Source organism: Perognathus longimembris, chromosome 22 (genome assembly GCF_023159225.1).
Source record: "Perognathus longimembris pacificus isolate PPM17 chromosome 22, ASM2315922v1, whole genome shotgun sequence".
Lineage (NCBI taxonomy): Eukaryota > Metazoa > Chordata > Mammalia > Rodentia > Heteromyidae > Perognathus > Perognathus longimembris.
The window spans coordinates 34,181,964-34,202,911 of record NC_063182.1 but is presented as its reverse complement, the minus strand read 5'-3'; the positions used below and the strand labels follow the sequence as shown (position 1 = coordinate 34,202,911).

The window sequence follows — 20,948 nt, the reverse complement described above, 5'->3', positions numbered from 1 at the left end:
TTATTCAAAGGGCATAACTACAAATTTTACCCCAACAAATACAGAAAAATTATAAAACCTTGCTTACAAATACCAAGGAAAGCTTTGAGATATGATAGGAGAATAAAAGTGAAAATAGAGTAGATAGAGGTGAATATTTTGGTAGAAAGAGAATAGCATTGTAAAACCTCAACTTATTAAGAGCAAAATTTATTCCATACAAAAGTTTAGGATATCCACATAAAGCAAAGGAAAAGAGTAAAGATAACTTAGGGAGAAAACATAATAGAAAATAAAAATAGTTGATACAAAGAGTATAGATGCTATGGAACAACAACAACAACAAAAGAAATTGTCATGAAATGGAAGCACACATATGTGAATGTACAGATTTAAAGGTCATTGTTTTCTAAATCAAAACAAGTTTAATTGGAATAAACTGTTCTATAGAATCATATAAAAACATGGGTAGCACCCTATCTGTTTAATTAAGTTCCTAAACTGCTTGATTAGCAGGAAACTCAGTATCTAATTTTTGAAGTACCATCTTCTTATAGATCTATCTCCTTAGCATGGCCATTACATACCCAAAAGTCAGAAGGAGAATACACTAGCTTACATATTTATGCAGAAATGGAACTATGCCATGTCTTGCCCATTTCCAATATTAGTGCAACCCAAGAAGTTTTTTTAAATCAGTACATTAGGCAAACAACAGAGTAGAGGAGAACCAATGATGGGTGCTAAAATCATAGCATAGTGTAATGGAAAATATAATGGAACACGGAAAAACTTCAGAGATTATTTCTCCAAAACATTTATCAATTGAAGAAGAAAAATAGAAACTTTACATTAAAATTTTACAGCTGGTGGCACATGCCTATAACCCTAGCTACTCAAGCAGCTAAGATCTGAGGACCTTGGTTTGGAACCAGCCAAGGCAGACAAATCCCAGACTCATCTCCAACAGGCCAGCCCAAATCCAGGAGTGCAGGCATGGCTCAAGTTGTAGCGTACCAGTTATGACTGAAAAGGAGCTCAAGGCCCTGAAGCTCCAGAACTAAAACAAAATAAGGAAAAAGAAACAATTTGCAACTGTTACTTAAACCAATGACCCAAGTTAATGTCATCATCAGTAAGAAATTGACATGTACTTTCTGATAAGGTTTACTGTAAACAATGTCACTTTACTTCTGTAGATTTTTTTGCCAAAAAAATCAAAACTCCAACCTAATATGGCATGATGAAATATTAGAGAAGTCCAAACTGAAAATCATCACTTTAACAATAATTGAGCTGAGAAACTTTTCAAATGTGTCTAAGGTCATAAAGGACAAAGGAGGATGGAAAAAACGTCACAGATTAAAAGACAATTGAAAATATAGGGGCTGGGAATAGGGCCTAGTGGCAAGAGTTCTTGCCTCATATACATGAAGCCCTGGGTTCGATTCCCCAGCACCACATATATAGAAAATGGCCAGAAGTGGCGCTGTGGCCCAAGTGGCAGAGTGCTAACCTTGAGCAAAAAGAAGCCAGAGACAGTGCTCAGGCCCTGACTGGCAAAAAAAAAAAAAAAAAAAAAAAAAAAAGGAAAGAAATAATAGAACACTTAAATAGGACTGGACTGGAGTGAAATTCTAGTAGTAGCGTGCTTGCTTCATGAGTGAAAGGCCCTGAGTTCAATCCCCAGTACTGTCAAAAAAAAATTTATGTGAGGTTGTGAAGCCAAGGCCTGACATTCTCAAGTCCCTGGATCTATCCCCACAAATGATAGAAAAATAACTAAGTAAAGAATCATAGTCTTGTTAATACTGTTTTAGTTGTTAGTTTCTGGTTTTGAGAATTGATCTTGTAAGATGCTGTTATCATGAGGTAAGGTGATTTAAAGGTATGTGAAGTTTCTGTCCTATTCTTCTACAAACCTAGAATTACTTCAAAATAAGGTTTGTTTTAGGATTATACAATTCATTAATCTTGACAAATTGGCCTTTGAAAGAGAATAAGACCTTTTCTCAGTACTGATTCAGCCAAGTTTTCCTTACTCCAAGAGGAACTTTTCTCCTTGGCTCTTTGCAGTTTTCATACAAGGACACATCCCATAGTTTCCTGGACTGGCAGTGGTTTCTAACTTTGTCCTCCTTGCAGTAACAAGCCAGAGCTATGTCTTCACTGTGATCCCGACTGTGTTCTTGCTTTAGGATCTGAAAATTTGCCCCAGAGTTATAAGCCAATGAGGCAGGCTGCGGTGGAGGCCACAGAGAGGTCTGAGTCTGAACCAAAGGCATCTTGGTGTTTCAGGGCCAAGGCCAAGAGTGAGCTCAGCAAGTGTACACACATACCCAAATCCCATGAGCTGCTTCCATTTTGTCTTACACAGGTGCCCCAGCAGAGCAGGAATGAGCAGGGGACTGGGCCTACTGCCAGTAATCCTTGACCGTGGCTATACACAAGATGGCAACTTGAAAGAATCAAGAGGGAGACTTTTTTTAAAAGTATGTCCAGCACCAATGGCTGATGCCTGTAATCTTAGCTACTCAAAAGGCTAAGATCTGAGGATCATGGTTCAAAGCCAGGCAAGGCAGGAAAGACCCGGAGGCTCTTGGCTCCAAATGAACAAGTAGCAGAGTACTAACCTTGAGCTAAAAAGCACAGAGACAGTGCTTAGGCTCTGAGTTCAAACCTCAGGACTAGCACCCTCTTCACCCTCTTCTTTTTCCTCCATCTATTGCTTTCCTGTCTTCCTATTTACTTAAAATAATATCTTCTCAGAACTACACTAAGACCTGTTTGTTCTTCTTGAACACTAGCCTGGAAAAAAAGCACATTCTTATCTCAGAAGACATAGAATCTCAAAAAAGAAGCCTTTCCAAGTAACCCCAGCTTGTTACTATACATAATAGAGCTAAAGCGCTATCATAGTTTGCTATAACTCTCCATTCTCCACCATACCTGGTTTAAAAAAAGACAAGCTTAACTGCTTTTTGGGGTCTTCATTTCCTCATGAAGCCTCTTCTGTCATACACAACGTACTAAATGTATTTGTATGTTTTTCTATTACAAATCTTTGTTAGATTTTTAGACCCAGCCAGGGATCCTGAGTTCCAAAGAAAATCCTTCCCTCTGTATCCTAAAATATCTCAAGGGATTTTTTAAATTTCTAATTGTATTTATTTTATTCATTTTTATTTCTTCTAAAATTGTTCTTTTTGTGTTGTCTTTATTTATACATTTAAAAAAACTTTTCACAGTTTGGCTATTTTACCCACAAATATTTTTATTCCACCCTAGTTTCAAGGACCAAAACAAAGCTAGGTATAGGTGGCTCAACCCTGTAAACCTAGCTACTTGGCCGTCTGAGATCTGAGGGTTATGGTTGAAAGCCAGCCCAGGCAGAAAAAGTCTGTGAGCCTCTTATCTCCAATTAAGGCAAAAAAAGCTGAAGTGGAGCTGTGGCTCAAGTAGTAGAGCACTACTAGCCTTGGCCAAAAAACAACAACAACAACAAAAACAACAACAACAACAAAAAACTCAACCAACCTCAGACAATATGATTTCAAATAGGTTTTACTATTTTCTTCATTTTAGTTTTAAATATCCTAAAGAGTCTTTGTAAAGATTTTGAGGGTTGTAAAAACTCACTTAGAATTTTTTAAGAAGCTATTCTTTCCTTGTTATTTGAATAGTTTTAAAGACCTAAGCAGATTTTTCTAAATAATTTCAAAATAACTATTCTTTTAAAAAGTTTTTTTTTTGGGGGGGGGGGGAACGGGAACTTGGTAGTAGAATGCTTCCTAGCATGCATGAAGACCTGGGTTTGGTGCCTCAGTGCCACATATACAGAAAAAGCCGGAAGTGGCGCTGTGGCTCAAGTGGCAGAGTGTTAGCCTTGAGCAAAAAGAAGCCAGGGACAGTGCTCAGACCCTGAGTTCAAGTCTCAGGACTGGCAAAAAAAAAAAAAAAAGGAAAAGAAAATAGAAAATTGTAGGAAACAGATTTATGCAGGCAGAAGAAAACTTAGAAAAAATTAACTCAATTTTGTAAGTAAAAGGTATCTGTAACACAAGAATAGAATTAAAATTAAGAATGTAAAAAAGTGTTCTGTGAATTAAAAACAATAGTAAAGAGAAAAACTCAGTTGGCTATTGGAAGATAAAATTGACACAATACACACTGAGCGGAACAAATGTATAAGGAAGTGGAAAATAGTAATGAAAACATAAAAAAACTAGTCCAGGGAATACAATGTATAAATAAATAATAGGAGTGCACCATGTTCCTCCCTCTCCCGTGGGGGATGATGGCCCCACTAATAAACCTCCTTCTTTACATGACTATCTCTGGATTTTTATTTTTTATTTTGCCAGTCCTGGGGCTGAACTCAAGGCCTGGGCTCTCAGGGCTAGTGCTCTACCACTTGAGCCACAGCACCGCTTTCGGCTTTTTCTGTTTATATGGTACCCAGAACTTCATGCATGCTAGGCAAGCACAGTACCACTAGGCCACATTCCCAGCCCCTGGGATAGATTCTTATAAAGACAAGAAGATAAAAGTAACTAAGATGTTTTCAAAACTCTAAGAACGCACCTAACTGGTGGACACGGAGGCTACTTCCCACGTAGAAGCAATTATTTCATGAAGGGAAAACACGTTGCACATTCTGTAAGCAATAATCATTTTCCAGATGCAAACAGGACCCTACAAATCCATGCCCCCGTTTTATGTCTACTGCTCACATGTTCGTTCCTACAGTTTGTGTTCCAGCTTTGTCCATTCTCTCATCTCGGCTAGCGTCGGTATCATGTAGAGCTTTGAATGCTACTCTTGCTCCTTCCCAGAATGACTACCCTCAATTGTCTCTCTGGTTGGACTCTACTGCAGAAGATGGTTAAATCTCGTATTATGGGAGCGTCAGAGTAGGTTTGGGACTTTGGTAACTGTATAGTAATATATATGGAAAAATGTGTATTTTTATGTTCTTTGTGAAAATTAGCAAGGGTTAATTGTTGTCATTTTCACTTCCATCCATAAAAGATATTTTATTTTGTAAAATCTTCCCCAAAGATCTCTCCATCTCTCTCTCAAAAATTAACTTATTTTTTTCCCAAGGCATTTGGGGAAAAAGAAACTCAGGGACAGTGTCCAGGCTGAAGGACTGACCCCCACCCGATTGTCCCAGGGGCAGACAGGCACCAGGCAAAACCCCAGGGATACATGGGCCTCCTTTGGTGTGCAGGCAGGGCAATTCACCTAAGCCCAGCTGTAAGCAGCCCATTGTGGGCCCAACTTCCTAGACCTAAAGGCTTTTTTTTTTTTTTAATTAATCTCTGCCTCCTTTCTCAGACTCCATATAAGCCTGCTCCCAAATTCACCCCCTCCAAGCCCACAGGAAGGGCTGTGCCCCTCACCGGCAATAAACAGTCCTCACTGTTGACATGTCCACAACTGAGTTGGGCCTATTCCTTTTCAGTTCTCTTCCATTTTCCTAATATAGGCGTGAGAGACCCAGGACCAGCAAAGTCAACAGAGTGAAAGAGATTAACTAAGTATGTATGCATTGTTTTATCTATCTTCTATGAGCCATAAAATAGCACCTGTTCTAAACTATGATAGAAGTTTCACCACAATATAATTAGTAGTGCCTTGAAATAAATCAACAATGCTTACTCAATATAAGCTCAACTTTCACTACCTTATTTGGAGTATGGATTTAAAGCCATGTGGTCTGTTTTTTCATGAATTTCAGTTAGGAAGACCTGTTTAGTTTAGTGGGGTTTTTTTTTTTGGCCAGTCCTGGGGCTTGGACTCAGGGCCTGAGCACTGTCCCTGGCTTCTTTTTGCTCAAGGCTAGCACTCTGCCACTTGAGCCACAGCGCCACTTCTGGCCATTTTCTGTATATGTGGTGCTGGGGAATCAAACCCAGGGCCTCATATATACGAGGCAAGCACTCTTGCCACTAGGCCATATCCCCAGCCCAGTTTAGTGGGTTTTTTTGAGTTTGGATTTATCAACACTAGAGGAAAGGAACATTTTTATTTGTGAAGATAAAGGGACATAAAAAAGTAAACAGACAGGTCCTCCTAAATTTCTCTGAATTCATTATTTGTCCTTTTATTTCTTCATAAATGTCCTGTCCATTCTTCTTCAACCCTATTATAAAATACAGATTTAGCTATTTCTCTGTTTTTTTTCCTGATGAAGGCTCCAGTGTTACATAAAATTTAAATGCATTTGTGTGATTTTATTCTATTAATCTATCATTTATTATAGGGGTCTCAGACATAAACCTAGGACAGGAAAGGAAAAATATTTTAGATGCTAATTTTAAGAATCGCAGAAAGAAAGCAGTGACTTAGTTCCGGCAGAAAAAGTTTATTAAGGGGAGAGCAAACTGCGGGCCTGCAGAAAATGGAGGTGTATGGAGAAAGAAGAGAACGAGGAAAAGGAGGGGGGGACTTGTGTTGGGTCAGATTATATAGGGAAAGGCAGGAGGCGAGACCACAGCAGGTGTAGAAGTGATCACAGAGCATGACCAGGGCGGTTAGGGAAATGGCCTCCGCGGAGAAGGAAGGGACCTCAGAGTCTGGGGGTACTTTGCTGACTCACAATCAGGTGGCTGGCAGTCAAGTGATTACTGCTTTCAGGCAGGTGAAGAGGAAGGGGAAGGGGCTGCTTTCCCAGGCAGACCTAACACTAATACTTTTCAAGAAAAAGTAATGCATAATCATGTTAAAATAGAGGGGAAGACTTTAGTCAAGACTGTAATAACAGGAGTGTTGCAACAGAGAAGCGATCTTGTTGTAAGGTAAATTCTCAGAGAAGCCACATTTTGAAGGATCGAATCTTGCAGTCTTTATTATAATGCTAGAAGTTTGCAGGCAGCCAGTTTTTACAAAGGCCTGTAGCCCATAAATACCCTTAACACTGTCAGGAAACAGGCCAGCCAGGAAAGAAAGAACAAAATAATACCAACAAACCACTTCAGCTCCAGTGGAGGGCTGAACTGGGACACCATGAGGACCAGAGATGAGCCAGGAAACAGGACACAGGATGTGAACACAGAGACAAGAGGCATGGTGTCTGAGCTGTTCTGACTCCAAATAGAGTCAGGTCAAGGGGCAGGGTCACAGGAAGTTCCCAGTCCCAGGCACTGCAGTGACAGGTTCACTAACCTACAGGCCAAGTGCCCCCCCTGTCTCCAGGGATTCAGGCATACCCATCACCTGGAGGTTGGACTTCCTTTCCTCTAGGAAGTTAGACACACCCAAGAAGACAAGATGCCAGACCCTACAACTCACCTGTGACCAAGATGGCACTGACCAGACCTCCTTACTTCAGTCTGAGGTTTGAAACCAGCCCTGACAGAAAGTTTGAGCTAAGAAAGGCCCTGAGTTCAAGTACCAGGACCAGAAAAAAAGTTGACAGGTAGTAAATTTCAGTAAGCTAAAAAATGCTAAGTGAAGGAATAGGTGAAAATAGAAATAACATTAAAGAATATACCACTAAGCCAAGTGCTGGTGGCTCATAACTACGATCCTAGCATCTTGAGGCTGAGATCTGAGGATTTTGGTTGGAAGCCAGCCCAAGCAGGAAATTCTGTGAGACTCTTACCTCCAACTAACCACCACGAAAAAAAAGGTGAATGAAACTGTGGTTCAAATGGTAGAGCACTAGCCTTGGACACAAAAGTTCAGGGGCTGTGCCCAGGCTGAGTTCAGGTTTCAGGACTGGCACAAAAAATGCTGCATCAAATAATGTTTATCCTAGGCTGGGCTGGCAAGTAGCTCAAGTTGATAGAGCACCTGCTTAGCAAGCAGGCACCTCTGAGTTCAATCTCCTAGTACTGCCAAAACAAATCTATTCTAAAGAAAGTTAAGGATTTAAATATAAAGAAACATAGGGGGCTGGAAGAGTGCTTGCCTCGTACACATGAAGCTCTGGGTTCAATTCCCCAGCACCACATATATAGAGAAGGCCAGAAGTGGCGCTGTGGCTCAAGTGGTAGAGTGCTAGCCTTGAGCAAAAAGAAGCCAGGGACAGTGCTCAGGCCCTGAGTTCAAGCCCCAGGACTGGCAAAAATAAATAAATAAAAGTAAAAAAAATAATGCAGCTTTCTTTTTCTTTGATGGAGTTCTTGTCTTCTGGAATTTCCTTCACCAGGTGATCTTGGTTCTTCAATATAATTCTTTATTTCTTCAGAACATTTAGACACCTGTTACCACTGCAGCTTTTCTTCTTTATGAAGTTGCTCAACTTCCACCTGGCACTTTTCCTTTTCTGGAAAAACTTCAATGTCAAGGGCAGGCATTTTGCCCTGGAATGTGACCAAGATAGATAATTCGGTGGAGCCCCAGAAAATGATGTGAGAGTTACCTTCCCAAATAACTGCCAAGCCCTCGAATTTCAAAGTTCACAAGTAGAGAACACAAGAACATTATGAAAGACTTGGAAATGACAAAAATATTACTTGGGTGTTCTATGAAATGGAAAGTATTGTCTAGTCTACTCTTTCTCATTATTAGTATCTATCACTGCTTTGGAGCTCTTGTACCATTGTTAGTTGCAATAAATGATTACTAAATTCTAGCTACTGAGGAGGCTGAGATTTGAGGATTTGGGTTTGAAGCCAACTTGGGCAGGAAAGTCTATGAGACTCTATCTTCAATAGACCAAGACACCCCATCCCCCAAAAGCTAGAAGTATCGCATGGCTCAGGTGGTAGCGCCAGCCTTGAGCAAAAGAAGCTGCTTAGGGACAGCACTCAGACCGAGTTCAAGCCCCAGGATCAGCAAAAAATCCCACAATGCTGGGTGCTGGTGGCTCACGCCTGTAATCCTAGCTACTCAGGAGGCTGAGATCTGAGGACTGCAGTTCAAATCCAGCCTGGGCAGGAAAGTCCATGAGACTCTTATCTCCAATAAATCTCTCTAAAATCGGAAGTGGCACTGTGACTCAAGTGGTAGAGCACTAGCCTTGAGCCGAAGAGCTCAGGGACAGAGCCCAAGCCCAGGCCCAGAGTTCAAACCCCATGACTGACCAAAAAAAAAAAAAAAAAAAAAAATCCCACAAAAAACAGTTATTAATGAAAAAAGTTATCTTTACTGGTACAGATGCAATTGATTATTTCTACCTGGAGTTTTATTAACTTTATTTACATCTGTTTATATACATTTCGGTATTGTGATTGCCTCTACTTGGGCTTTGTCTTTGGGTCTTCAGAACAAACCTTCTATCCTTTTGTGTTCCCTCAAAATTTGAGATGAACATTGTTTATATGTCTTTATTTTTATACAAAAAATTTTTGCTACCCCACCAAAATTCATTTTTGTCACAAAAATTATTCATTTTTTTCCCCTTTCCCACAATGATTTAAAAATTGTGAAGGAGGAGTTGGTGGTGGCTCACATCTGTCATCCTCATGAGTCAGGAGGCTGAAGCTGATCTGAGGATCACGGTTCAAAGCCAGCCCAGGAAGGAAAGTCTGTGAAACTCTTATCTCCAATAACTCCCAAGAGAGTTGAAAGTGGAGATGCCGCCCAATTAGACTGGAGCACCAAAACTCAAGGAAATTGCTAGGGCCCAAGCACCAAACAAACAAACAAACAAACTGGGAACATGGCTTAATGGTAGAGTGCTTGTCTAGCATATATGAAGCCCTGGGTTCGATTTCACATAAACAGAAAAAGCCTGAAGTGGTGCTATGCTTCAAGTGGTAGAGTGCTAGCCTTGAGCACAGACAGGCTCAGGGACAGTGCCCAGGCCCTGAGTTCAAGCCCCGGGACTGGCAAAAAAAAAAAAAAAAAAAAAAAGAGGCTAGGTAGAGATGGGGTACAACAAGGCTTTGGGCTGTAATGGTAAAAAGGCTATAGTTTGATGATTCCGGCCCTTGCTCTCCAAATGTAAATAATGAGGGCAAATATTATAAAGCTAGCCTTTCAAATCTTTTTTTCTTCCTAATCTTTTCAAAAAGCTGTGCTTTAACAGTGGGTTAAGACATTTAAATTTATCTGAAAGTCTGGTGGTATCATAATCAGGAAAAGTGAGGTTAAGTCATGCATTCTACATCTACTAAGCAACAATTATTTGTCAAAGATGTCGAGAAAACAATGAGGAATAAGTTATTTGTATGAAAAGACCAGTTCTTTCTTCACAGAGCTTGCAATCCAGTGGTTTCCTAGTTGTTCCTACTGATTTATCTACTGACTTATTCTGTCACACCATAAATATTTATACTTGGCAGACCTACTGTTTGTACTACAGCTCAGTCCCATTTGGATTGAATACATTTTTTCAGTCTGGCTTTCAGGCCTTCCAGGTACATCAATACTGCTATGCATTCCAAGCAACTTTTGTTGATTAAATAAAAACCTGAGTAACACTGCTTCAACTTTCTCAAACAGAAAAGGAAAAAAGTCTTACTCTCATAATTCCTAATCACTATCAGATTAATGCTACCTTGCAAATAAAATTGTAATTATTATTGTATTGGGAACTGCTCATGTATTCCATGGAATGAGTGTACTTTTCCAACAGTGCTGTTATTGCTAGCAAAATATCTTAAAATTCTTGAGATTGCCCTCAAATGTCATAGGACATTGCTATGAATACCTAAGTGTAGATTGTTGACAATTTACTGAGGATTTAACTTTGGAAAGGGTAAAAAGTCTTTCAGGAAGTAGTTAAAGTCTCACTTTACAGATGCAAGACTCAGGATAAAAAAATTGTGGATAGCCAGGCGCCTGTAGCTCATGCCTGTGACCTGGCATGCCAGGCGCTGGTGGCTCATGCCTGTAATCCTAGCTACTCAGGAGGCTGAGCTCTGAGGATAGCAGTTGAGAGCCAGCCCAGGCAGCAAAGTCCTTGAGACTCTTATCCAATACAGTATGCAGGAAAAGCTGGAAGTGGAGTTTGTGGCTCAAGTGGAAGAGTGGTAACAAAAGCTCAAGGACAGTGCCCAGGCTGAGTTCAAGCCCCAGGAGTGGCAAGAAAAGGAAAAAAAACAAAACTGGATAAAAATGTTGTAGAGGGTTTCCTTCTGTTTTCACTGAATCTTTTACCACAGAAAACAAAAATGCATCCAAAACCTTTCTACCATTGTTAGTAGCATAAAATATTGAATATAGGGCTGGGAATATGGCTCAGTGATAGAGTGCTTGCCTAGCAACGCATGAAGTCCTGGGTTTGATTCCTAGGTAGCACATACACAGAAAAAGCTATTAGTGAGGCTGTGGCTCAAGTGGTAGAGTGCTAGCCTTGAGAAAACCAAAAGCTCAGACAGAACCTGTGTTCAGGACCAGCACCAAGAAAAAAAAATCCTATTTACTAACTACAAATAGACTTAAGCAAAGAAAATCACGGAGTACGTACTTGTTCATAATAACTTTATTTGGGTATCTTGTCAGAGTGAGAATAAATATTGAGTGTTTTTGTGTGTAGATTGATCCTGGGGCTTGAACTCTGGGTCAATCCAGATACTCTTTTGGTTGTTGTTTTTTCCCTCTCTCACGGCTACCACTCTACTACTAGAGCCACAGCTCAACTTCTCGATTTATTTTATTTTATTTTTTGAGGACTATTTGGAGACAACAGACTCCCGGGCCTGCCTGCCTGCCGGGGCTGGGTTTGAGCAGTGACTGTTCAGGTATCCACCTGCCAGAGTAGTCAGGATTGCAGGTAGGTGAGCCATGGGCCCCGGGCCCTTCTACGTTTTTCCAAGTCACTTTTCCCCCACTTGAGGTTGGCGAACATTCCTTCAAGTGCGGTTTCCAAGCCCGGGATCGACACGGTGCTGCGAAGCTCGTACCTCAGTTCATACCGTCGGGGGGCACAGGGGGTCAGGGATAAACAGGCAGGCGCAGGTGGACATCTGCAGGCGAGGGGAGGTAGACAGGCCATCAACGTTAGGGGAGGGGATGAATTAACGCAAAGCAGGGCTTGGGGGAATTCTCCGAGTTGATTTTTTTAAATAAAAACCTGCCAGCGGTTCGCGGCCGGTCTTCCTCGCCTTTCAACGGCTACGCCCCGCAACGCTTTGTCAGTGAAGATTCTGATGCACTGAAGAGTAAAGGTTTTCTTTTCCGGTCGTGGGGTTTGAACTCGGGGCCCGGAACCGGGGTCCTCAGAGGTCAGGTGTCCCGGGTCGTCCGGGGTTCCCGGGGCTGGGGGCGCGCGGGGAGCCTCAGGGCACCGGGCGGGGGAGGAATGAAGAACGTTCGCGAGAGGGGAACTACTCACTTTCGGAAGTGATTCAAGAGAAGAGCCCCGGCGGCCGGGAGGGAGGGAGGGGAGCGCGGGGCGAGCGGGGCCGCACCTCCGGAGGGACGGACGGACGGACGGACGCCCGCCCCGCTCCCCGCGGCATCCTGGCCGGCGGGGACGTCTTCCGGGTTCCGCGGCCAGCTCGGGCGCACCGGCGGTGGTGGGCGGGGACGACCCGGGCTCCCGGCCAATGGCAGCGCGCGGACGTACGCGCGCGCCCCACCCCCCCGGACGTCAGCGCGGCGGTGGGAACGGACGTCACGCCGCGGGCTCGGAAGTGTCGCCTCCCGCCTCGGTGGAGGGGCGGGGACGGGGGAGGCGGAGGCTTCGGCTCCCCCCCGCCTCCTCCCGCCGGGGTCCCGGAGACACCGTGGGGCGACGGGGCGAGGGGCGTGGCGGACGCCGCGAGGCTCCGCTCCTTCCCGGCGAGCGCCCGGCTGGCGTCGCCGCTCGGTCCGGGCGCGCGCGCGTCCCCCCGCCGCCGGCCCCGCCCCCCCCGCTCCGGGCGCGCGCGTGCGCGTTCCTAGGCCTGTCGCGGGCGCGCGCGCCGCCGGCGGAGCCGCAGTTCAAGTGTGGGGAGCGGGACCCGGTGTGGCCCCCGCCGCGGCGCTGACTGACTGACCGACCGGCCGGCCGGGTCCGCGCGGCCGCCCCGTCCCTCGCGTGCCCCACGCTCGCGCCCGGCGCTCTCCCGGCGGCGGCCCGGGGCCAAGCATGTAGCGCCCCCCCCCCCGCCCTCCCGCTCCCCCTCCCCCGCCGGGCGCCCGGGCCGCCCCCGCCGCCCGGCCCCCTCGGCCGCGCGTGTCCGTGTGTGTGTGCGCCGGAGGCCCGGCCGCCCCCGCCGCCCGCCGCCCGCCCGCCCGCCGCGGGCCTTCTATATGGGCCACCTCCTCTCGAAGGAGCCGCGTAACCGCCCGAGCCCGCGGAGGCCGCGCTGCGGGGGCTGGTGTCGTCGCCGGCGCCCCTTCCTCGGCCGGCCGCGCCCGCGGGCCTCGGCCAAGGCGCCCGCCCCGCCGCCGCCCGCGCCGCCCCGCAGCCGGGACTGCTTCTTCCGCGGGCCCTGCATGCTGTGCTTCATCGTGCACAGCCCCGGCGCGCCCGCCCCCGCCGGCCCGGAGGAGGAGCCGCCGCTCTCGCCGCCGCCGCGGGACGGGGCCGCCGCCGCCGCCGCCGCTGCCGCCGCCGCCGCCGCCGCCTCGCAGCTCCTGGCGCGGCGCTTCGCGGCCCTGGCCGCCGAGGACCGCGCGGCCGCCGCCCGCCGCCTGCTGCTCTCCTCGGCCGCCGCCGCCGCCGCCGCCTCGGCCCTGGCCTCCGCCTCGTCGCCCGCCTCCTGCTGCCGGGAGCTGGGGCGGGCGGCCGCCGCCGCCTGGGAGCAGCAGGGCCCGGGCCTCCTGCTGGCGGGCGTGGGGCCCGTGCGCCTGCTGGGGCCGCCCGCCGCCGCCGCGCAGCTCTTCCGGGGGGCGCCCCCGCCGCCGCCGCCGCCGCCCGCCGAGCCCCTCGCGGGCCCCGACATGGTGTGCAAGCGGAAGGGCGCCGGGGTCCCCGCCTGCACCCCCTGCAAGCAGCCCCGCTGCGGCGCCGGGCAGGGCGGAGGGGGCGGCGGAGGGGGCGGCGGCGGCGGCGGCGGCGCGGGGGGGGCGCCCGCCGGGGGAGGCGCCTCGCCGCCCAGGCCCCCCGACGCCGGCTGCTGCGCGGGCCCCGAGCCGCCCGCCCCGGCCCCGGCCGCGTCCCCGGCCGCGTCCCCCCCGCCGCCCGGCCCGGCGCCCGCCTCGCCCGCCTCCCCTGGCGTCGCCGTCGGGGCCGGCGGGGACGCGGACCGCCACGAGCCCCCCGCCAACGCCCGCGACGCGCCCCCCGACAGCCCGGCCATCAACCAGCTGCCGCCGTCCATCCTGCTGAAGGTGGGTGTGGGCGAGGGGCGTCCCCCCCCCTCCCTCATGGGGGCCCGGCGGGGCGGGGTCCCGGGCCTCCCCACGCGGGCCTGACGGGCGCGGCGCCCCTCGGGGTCAGCCACGGTCCGGAGCTGAGGAACATCCTCTACACCCCCCCGCCCCCGGCGGCCCTGCGGGGTCACAGGGGGTCACAGGGGGTCCCCCCCCCATCCCGCGGAGCCCGCCGTCCAGGGTGCTGAGGGGAACGGTGGAGTGACTCGTACAAGGTCACACATCATGCACACACACGCACGCACGCGCGCACACACTCGGGCACACAGGCGTGCACACGCGCACAGGGCAGACTTGAACCCTCCACTAGGGAGTGCAGAGCAGCCCGCCGGCGGCTCGGACTGCCCGTCTCACCTCCGGTGACCCGGCCCGGCGTCGGCGGCGGACCCCGGGGGAGCTCGGCGACGCTGTCAGCCACTGGGGGAGACTCGCCGCCCTGTCACACCCAACCCTGCCAACTTTCCCCAGCCGAGGCCGCACTGACTCCTCCTGGACCTGTTTTCCCCTCTCAGCCCCGCCCCCCCTACTTTTTTTTTTTTAGTTTTATTTTCCTGGAACTTACTATAAACTCATTTTTCTAGTGTGGATGATCCTTAAGGCCCGCCAGGGATAGTCTTTATAAAAGGACGGCTATTTTTTTTTTGTTTGTTTTATTGTTACCGAAGTAACTGTCATGAAATGGAATCTCTGGCCATGTTAGTGTCCGCACATGGAGGAGTTTTGAGGGCAGAGACTCTGCCACCCCTGTCTTGCTCTGCTCCGTCCCATCTCTGAAGATGGGACAGTGTCTGGTAGATGATATCCCAGCACTCACTAAATGAGCGAATAGGTGGAATCATAAGGTATTCAGGGTTTGTGCGGGTACTCCGTGAACTTGCCGTTTCACTAAGAGAAAGTTCATGCTTGAGAGAACACTTGTTCTTCAAGTCAAGATAGAGCCGGATGATGGTGCGAAAGTTCCGACTTTCCTAACTTTAACAAGGGCTAGAGAGAGAGGTGTCTGGCTTAGAGAAAAGAAAGCTTAAGTCATGACAGTCCGTTTCCACAGTTTTAGTATTTGTTGCGTAGGAAGACACAGAACCATCGCCTCCATTGGAAAATGTTCTTAGAAAGTATACCTTGCCTTTCAATACTGAGTAAAAAGGTTGTTATAATTGGCATTACTTCGCCTTTTGTATTAGTAAATAACTAGTTGTTAGAAATAAGGGCTGAGGGGAAAGTTTGGGAGAAAAATCTGAGGAAATGTGGCTTACATAATGTTTTGGGGCAAAGCTACTGTACTTGTCCAGTTTTTTCAACATGTGGCAAAAGAGAAACCCTAAATGCGTTGCCTCACAAGCTGATTGGGTGCAATAGACTGGTTTTCTGTTACTTTTATGTAAATGATAAATATTACTTTCTTGAAAAATATTCACATATTGCTTGGTGCAGTCTAAAGTTTGTTTTTTGTCACTCTTCTATGTTATTTCTTCTCTAATCACTATTAAAATGGGGAAAAAAAACTTTTGTAGACCTACACCATCCAGTACACTACTAAGTACATGTATTTAAAGTTAAAGTGATCACAATTTAAAATTCAGTTTCCCAGTTTTGAGCCATGTTTCTGAAATCAATATTCACGTGTGGTTAGTGGCTAGTGTACTAGATGATGCAAATATAGAACATTTCCATTCGTGCAGAAAGTGCTACCTCAACTTCCATGTCTTTTTCATAAATGGCATGAAAATGTTCTGTAATTTTTGTTAATGTGGTTTAAAAGTTCTTCCTTCTTAGTAAACTTGTGTGGTTTCTTTAGTCTTAACCTGCTGTTTACCATGCCATATTGCTGTTCTCTGGTAAGCGAATATATATATGAACTGTGCACTGGGGGCTACACAGAGACAGAGATCTGAAGATCAGTGTTTGAAGCCATCCCTGGGCAGGGCAGGCAAGTCCACCAGACTGTTATCTTTAATAATAATAATACTGATAATAAAACAGCTGGAACTGGAGGTGTTGCTCAAGTGGTAGAGTGCTAGCCTTGAGCAAAAGAAAAGCTCAGGGACAGTGCCCAGGCCCTGAGTTCCAGCTCTAGGACTGGCACACACATGAAAGTTTCCAACTTTTTTGTTACTGAGAAGGATGCTTATAGATTTTTTTGTGCATATGTGATCATATTTTCCTGGAACAGATTTTAAGAAGTGGAATTTCAGGATTGAAGAGTATATATATTTAGAATTTTAGAAAGTACTTTCTAAAATTACAGCTATCTAAAAATGGAATGATCTCAAAATAGTAAGCCTTCCTGGAAATCATAAAGAGATTTTTGAGGTCATCTAGTTGCTTCTCCGCCATTGAGTGCATTCTATAACAGACTTGGAGGAGTGAAATGGCTGACTCCCTCTGCATTTGAGTGAATTGTAGCCCTTATTTAAGATAGCTAGTCAACCTTGATTCTTTTGTTTGGCATGAGAAGAATTCAGGCAAGATGAAAATGTAGTAAAAGTAATAGAAAGGCTTATTAGGAAAAAAATGTGGTAGGAAAGGAGAGTACATGGCCCAGTACCATAGGAAGTTAACACATTGATTGGTTTTTGCCAGTCAAGGGCCTTGAACTTAGGGCCTGGGTACTGTCCACACTGAGCTTCTTTTGTTCCAGGCTACCTCTCTTCCATTTGAGCCACAGCATCACTTCCAACTTTTTCGGTGTATGTGATACCGAGGAATGGAACCCAGGGCTTCATGCATGCTAGGCAAGTACTCTATCACTAAGCCACATTCCCAGCCAGGAAGTCAATACTTTAGTTCATCTTTATCTATCTTCAAGGTATAGACTTGAGCATTACGTTTAAGTAGAGGGGCAATTAGGGAGTAAGGGATGTATTGTTAAAAGTCTCATTTACAGATGTGGCCTGGCTGGTCATTATCTGACTTGTGATTTTCTGGAGAAGTTGTTATTGCTGTCATTATTTGAGGTGAACAATCTAGTTTCTATGAAATGATTTCTTCCACTTCAGGGTACAGCCTCATTATTATTAGTATTTATTCTTATTTGGTAGTCATTTGTCCTGGAAATCTCTGCTGTTTGTTAGGAGTAGTTTTAGTCCTATGGTGTTATTGAGCCAGTCCTGTCTTTCCTGGAACCCAGGATGATTTCTGGCAAAAAGTCACAAGTACCTGCTAGTATATACAAACACACTTTGCAATTTGCAGTTGCCTGCAAATGAGTTGTCTTAAAGGTGACTACAACAGAATTAGCCTTTGGGGGTTTGTGAACACTTAGTAACATTGTAATTCCACTGTGCCTTTGGGGGTTTGTGAACACTTAGTAACATTGTAGTTCCATTGTGCAGGGCTGAGTTACCTGCAAGTTGTGAATTTTAATTACAGGATTTTTTTTTTCCCTGAGGCTTTCTGATCTCATTTTCTATTTTGTTCTCTGTGCATTTTCCCGCCACTCATGGGTGGCTGCTACTTAACAATCCTAGCTCAGTGTTTGCAGATATAGAGGTCTTTTCTTTTGTCTTTCTTTCTTTGCCCTTTTTTTTTTGCTAGTCCTGGGGCTTGAACTCAGGGCCTGAGCACTGTCCCTGGCTTCTTGAGCCACAGCCCCACTTCGGGCCTTTTCTATATATGTGGTGCTGGCGAATCGAACCCAGGGCTTCATGTTTACGAGGCAAGCGCTCTTGCCACTAGGCCATATTCCCAGCTCTTTTTTCTTTTTTGTCCGTGTTGTGGGGCTTGAACTCTGGGCCTGGGTGATTTCCCTGAGCTTTTCAGCCCCAGCCACAGTGCCACTTTCGGTTTTCTGGTGGTTAATTGGAGATAAGAATCTCACAGACTTTCCTGTCTGGACTGACTTCAAACAACAACCCTCAGATCTCAGCCTCCTGAGTAGCTAAGATTAGAGGTGTGAGCCGCTGGCCAGTGTGTTTCAATATACTATTAAGATGGCTGGAATACTCTTAAGAATTTTTTTCTTTTTTTTTGGCCTAGGTGCTGTCCTCCTCCCTCTCCCCCTCCAAGCCACAGCACTACTTCTGGTTTTCTGGTGGCTAATTGGGGATGAAAGATTCAAAGCCTGCCTTCGCTGGCTTTGAACTGTGATTCTCAGATCTCAGCCTACTGAGAAGCTAGGATTATAGGCTTGAGCCACCAGCTCCTGGCACCAGTGACTTTTATCTCCAATTAAGCACCAGAAATCCAGAAGTAACAGTGTGGCTCAAGTGGTAGACCGCTTTAACTAGACCTTGAGTTCAAGCCCCAGTATTGGCACACACCCATGCGCACACACACACATACACTTACACACATAAATATACATATGGTTAAGTCTTGATTTTCCACTTTGTAGTCCACAGACAGATTGTAGAGTAGGCTGGAGATATTTTGAGTATACCTTTGCCAAAAATCTAGCAGAAAACTAGTCACAAAGAGGATGGCTTTCTTAGGAAGCTAGGGTAAAATATATAAACAATTAAAAAACCTCAGCAGTGATCCACTGTATAAAACACAGATTCCTGTTTAAAGCCAAATTAAGAATTAAAAATGACATGATAGTCAAATTAGTTTTTTATACAAAAGCAGCTCCTTTTGTCTGGAATGAATTCTCTTAGGGCAGTTAAGTTAGAGAGGTTGGGTGTGGTCCTCCAGATCAAATTGAGTATCAAAGTGCCCAAACCATTTCCTAATAATGAGTGGATTGTTAATATTTGGTGATCCCATTAAATTATAGATATGTGTGTTTTTACAAATATATTTAAAACCCCTTCACATATATACATAAAATATATACATATGTACATAAAATGTTCATTCATATTTATGATTACATTTTTAGTCATTTATTTTTGTTCCAGTCTTGGGGCTTGAACTCAGGGCCTGAGTGCTGTCCCTCAGCTGTTTTGCTCAAGCTTGCACTCTTGATCCTCAGCTCTACTTTCAGCCTTTTGGTTATTAATTGGAGATAAGGATTTCACAAGCTTTCCTTCCCCAAGCTGGCTTTGAACTGTGCTCCTCAGATTTCAGCCTCCTGAATAGCTAGGATTCCAAGTGTGAGCCACCAACATCTGGTTTTATGATTATACTTTAAATATATGAAAAATTTAAAGAATTAATATTTTCAAGGTTTAAAATTTACTAATAAATAGTAAGTAGTAAATAAATAGTAAATAAAAATTAAAATAAGCCGTGGCAGGGCACCTGTGACTCATGCCTGAAATCCTAGGTACTCAGGAGGCTGAGATGTGACATCAGTGAAGCTAGCCAGGGCAGGAAAGTCCATGAGACTCCAATAAATACCAGAAAAGCCAGAAGTCGAGCTGTGACTGGAGTGGTAGTGCCTTGAGAAACAAAAATCCAGGGACAGCACCCAGGCCCTGAGTTTAAGCCCAAGGACAAGCACAAACACAGAGAAATCACTTATGAGTAATGAACTTTTTAACTGTTAACTTTTTAATCCAGATACTCATTTTTCCTTGCCAGATTTCTTTGGCCATAACTCCAACCCAAATGTTCAACTTTTTACCATTAACTATACTAGCTGGTTGTTGGGCTGGGATGGAGTCTAGAGATCATTGTTATTCAGATTGAAGAAGTGATATTTTATTCCTAGATTTTGTAGTGTTTTAATCAAGAAAGCAGTTTTTTTTTTTTTTTTTTTTGGCCAGTCCTGGGCCTTGGACTCAGGGCCTGAGCACTGTCCCTGGCTTCTTCCCGCTCAAGGCTAGCACTCCGCCACTTGAGCCACAGCGCCGCTTCTGGCCATTTTCTGTATATGTGGTGCTGGGGAATCGAACCTAGGGCCTCGTGTATCCGAGGCAGGCACTCTTGCCACTAGGCTATATCCCCAGCCCAAGAAAGCAGTTTTTAATTTTGATTTTACTTTTTTATTGTTATTATAAAGGTGATGTACAGAGGGGTTACTGTTTCATAAGTCAGGTAATAAATACATTTCTTTTTGGACAGTGTTACATCTTCCTTGCTCTCCCACAGTTTTTCCCTCCTTTCTCTGCCCACAGGTTGTACAGTTCATTTTCAACATAGTGTCTACTGAGTAAGGCTACTGCATTTGTTTACTCATTTCTTTGCTTTTGCTTACCTACCCCCCCACGACAAACAAGCAAAAAGAAAACCCTCTTGTGTCTATTTCTTGAAATTTATTTAGATAAATAATATTTTATATGATCAGGCACAGAGGCATTGTGCCTTTGGTGTTCCTCACCATAGAGTATCCTCCTTTGGTCTCATGTTGTGTGACTGCCTAGAATCCTGTATAATTTATCATGTCCTAGTGTATTTTACATTTAGCTTCCCCATATGAGAGAAAATATTCACTGTTGGTCTCTCTGAGCTTAGTTAACATGATTGGTTCTAGGTCCATTTCCCTGCAAATGACATAACATTATTCTTTCTAATGGCTGTGTAAAATTCCATTGTTTATAATAGGTACCACATTTTCTGACCCATTCATCTATTGTAGGGCATCTGGTCTGTTTAACTTATTTGTTATTTGTTATTTAAGCTTTGTAGTAGAGTGATCTGGGATTGTGATGCCACCAGTATATATATATATATATATATATATATATATATATGTGTGTGTGTGTGTGTGTGTGTGTGTGTGTGTGTGTGTGTGTGTGTGTTTTAAACTTAGAATTGCTTTGGTTATTCCAGGACTTTTGTGTTCTATCATATGAATTTTTGGATTATTTTATCTATCTTGGTAAAGAATATCATGGGATTTTGATGGGGATAGTGTTAATTTGTAGATCATTTTTGGCAGTATGGCC

General features: G+C 45.4%; 2 protein-coding genes and 1 pseudogene across 2 annotated transcripts in view; 1 reads left to right on the top strand and 2 right to left on the bottom strand.

Annotated features, from left to right (window-relative positions):
* Positions 1-1,991: 1,991 nt before the first annotated feature.
* Positions 1,992-8,285, bottom strand: LOC125339961 (annotated as a pseudogene).
* A 3,230-nt stretch (positions 8,286-11,515) lies between these two features.
* LOC125339960 (cuticle collagen 34-like) lies at positions 11,516-12,951 on the bottom strand. The gene is made up of 3 exons (XM_048331317.1): positions 12,916-12,951; positions 11,951-12,415; positions 11,516-11,843 (listed from the first exon to the last, which is right to left on the bottom strand). The coding sequence occupies exons 1-3, from the start codon at positions 12,949-12,951 to the stop codon at positions 11,787-11,789; spliced, it is 558 nt and encodes a 185-aa protein (XP_048187274.1). The 3' UTR covers positions 11,516-11,786.
* A 117-nt stretch (positions 12,952-13,068) lies between these two features.
* Fbxl17 (F-box and leucine rich repeat protein 17) overlaps positions 13,069-20,948 on the top strand; it is a 408,585-nt gene continuing 400,705 nt past the window's right edge. The window contains exon 1 of the mRNA XM_048331058.1: positions 13,069-14,136. Coding sequence (XP_048187015.1) covers positions 13,114-14,136 — 1,023 coding nt within the window. The 5' untranslated portion in view covers positions 13,069-13,113. The remainder of the gene's footprint in view (positions 14,137-20,948) is intronic.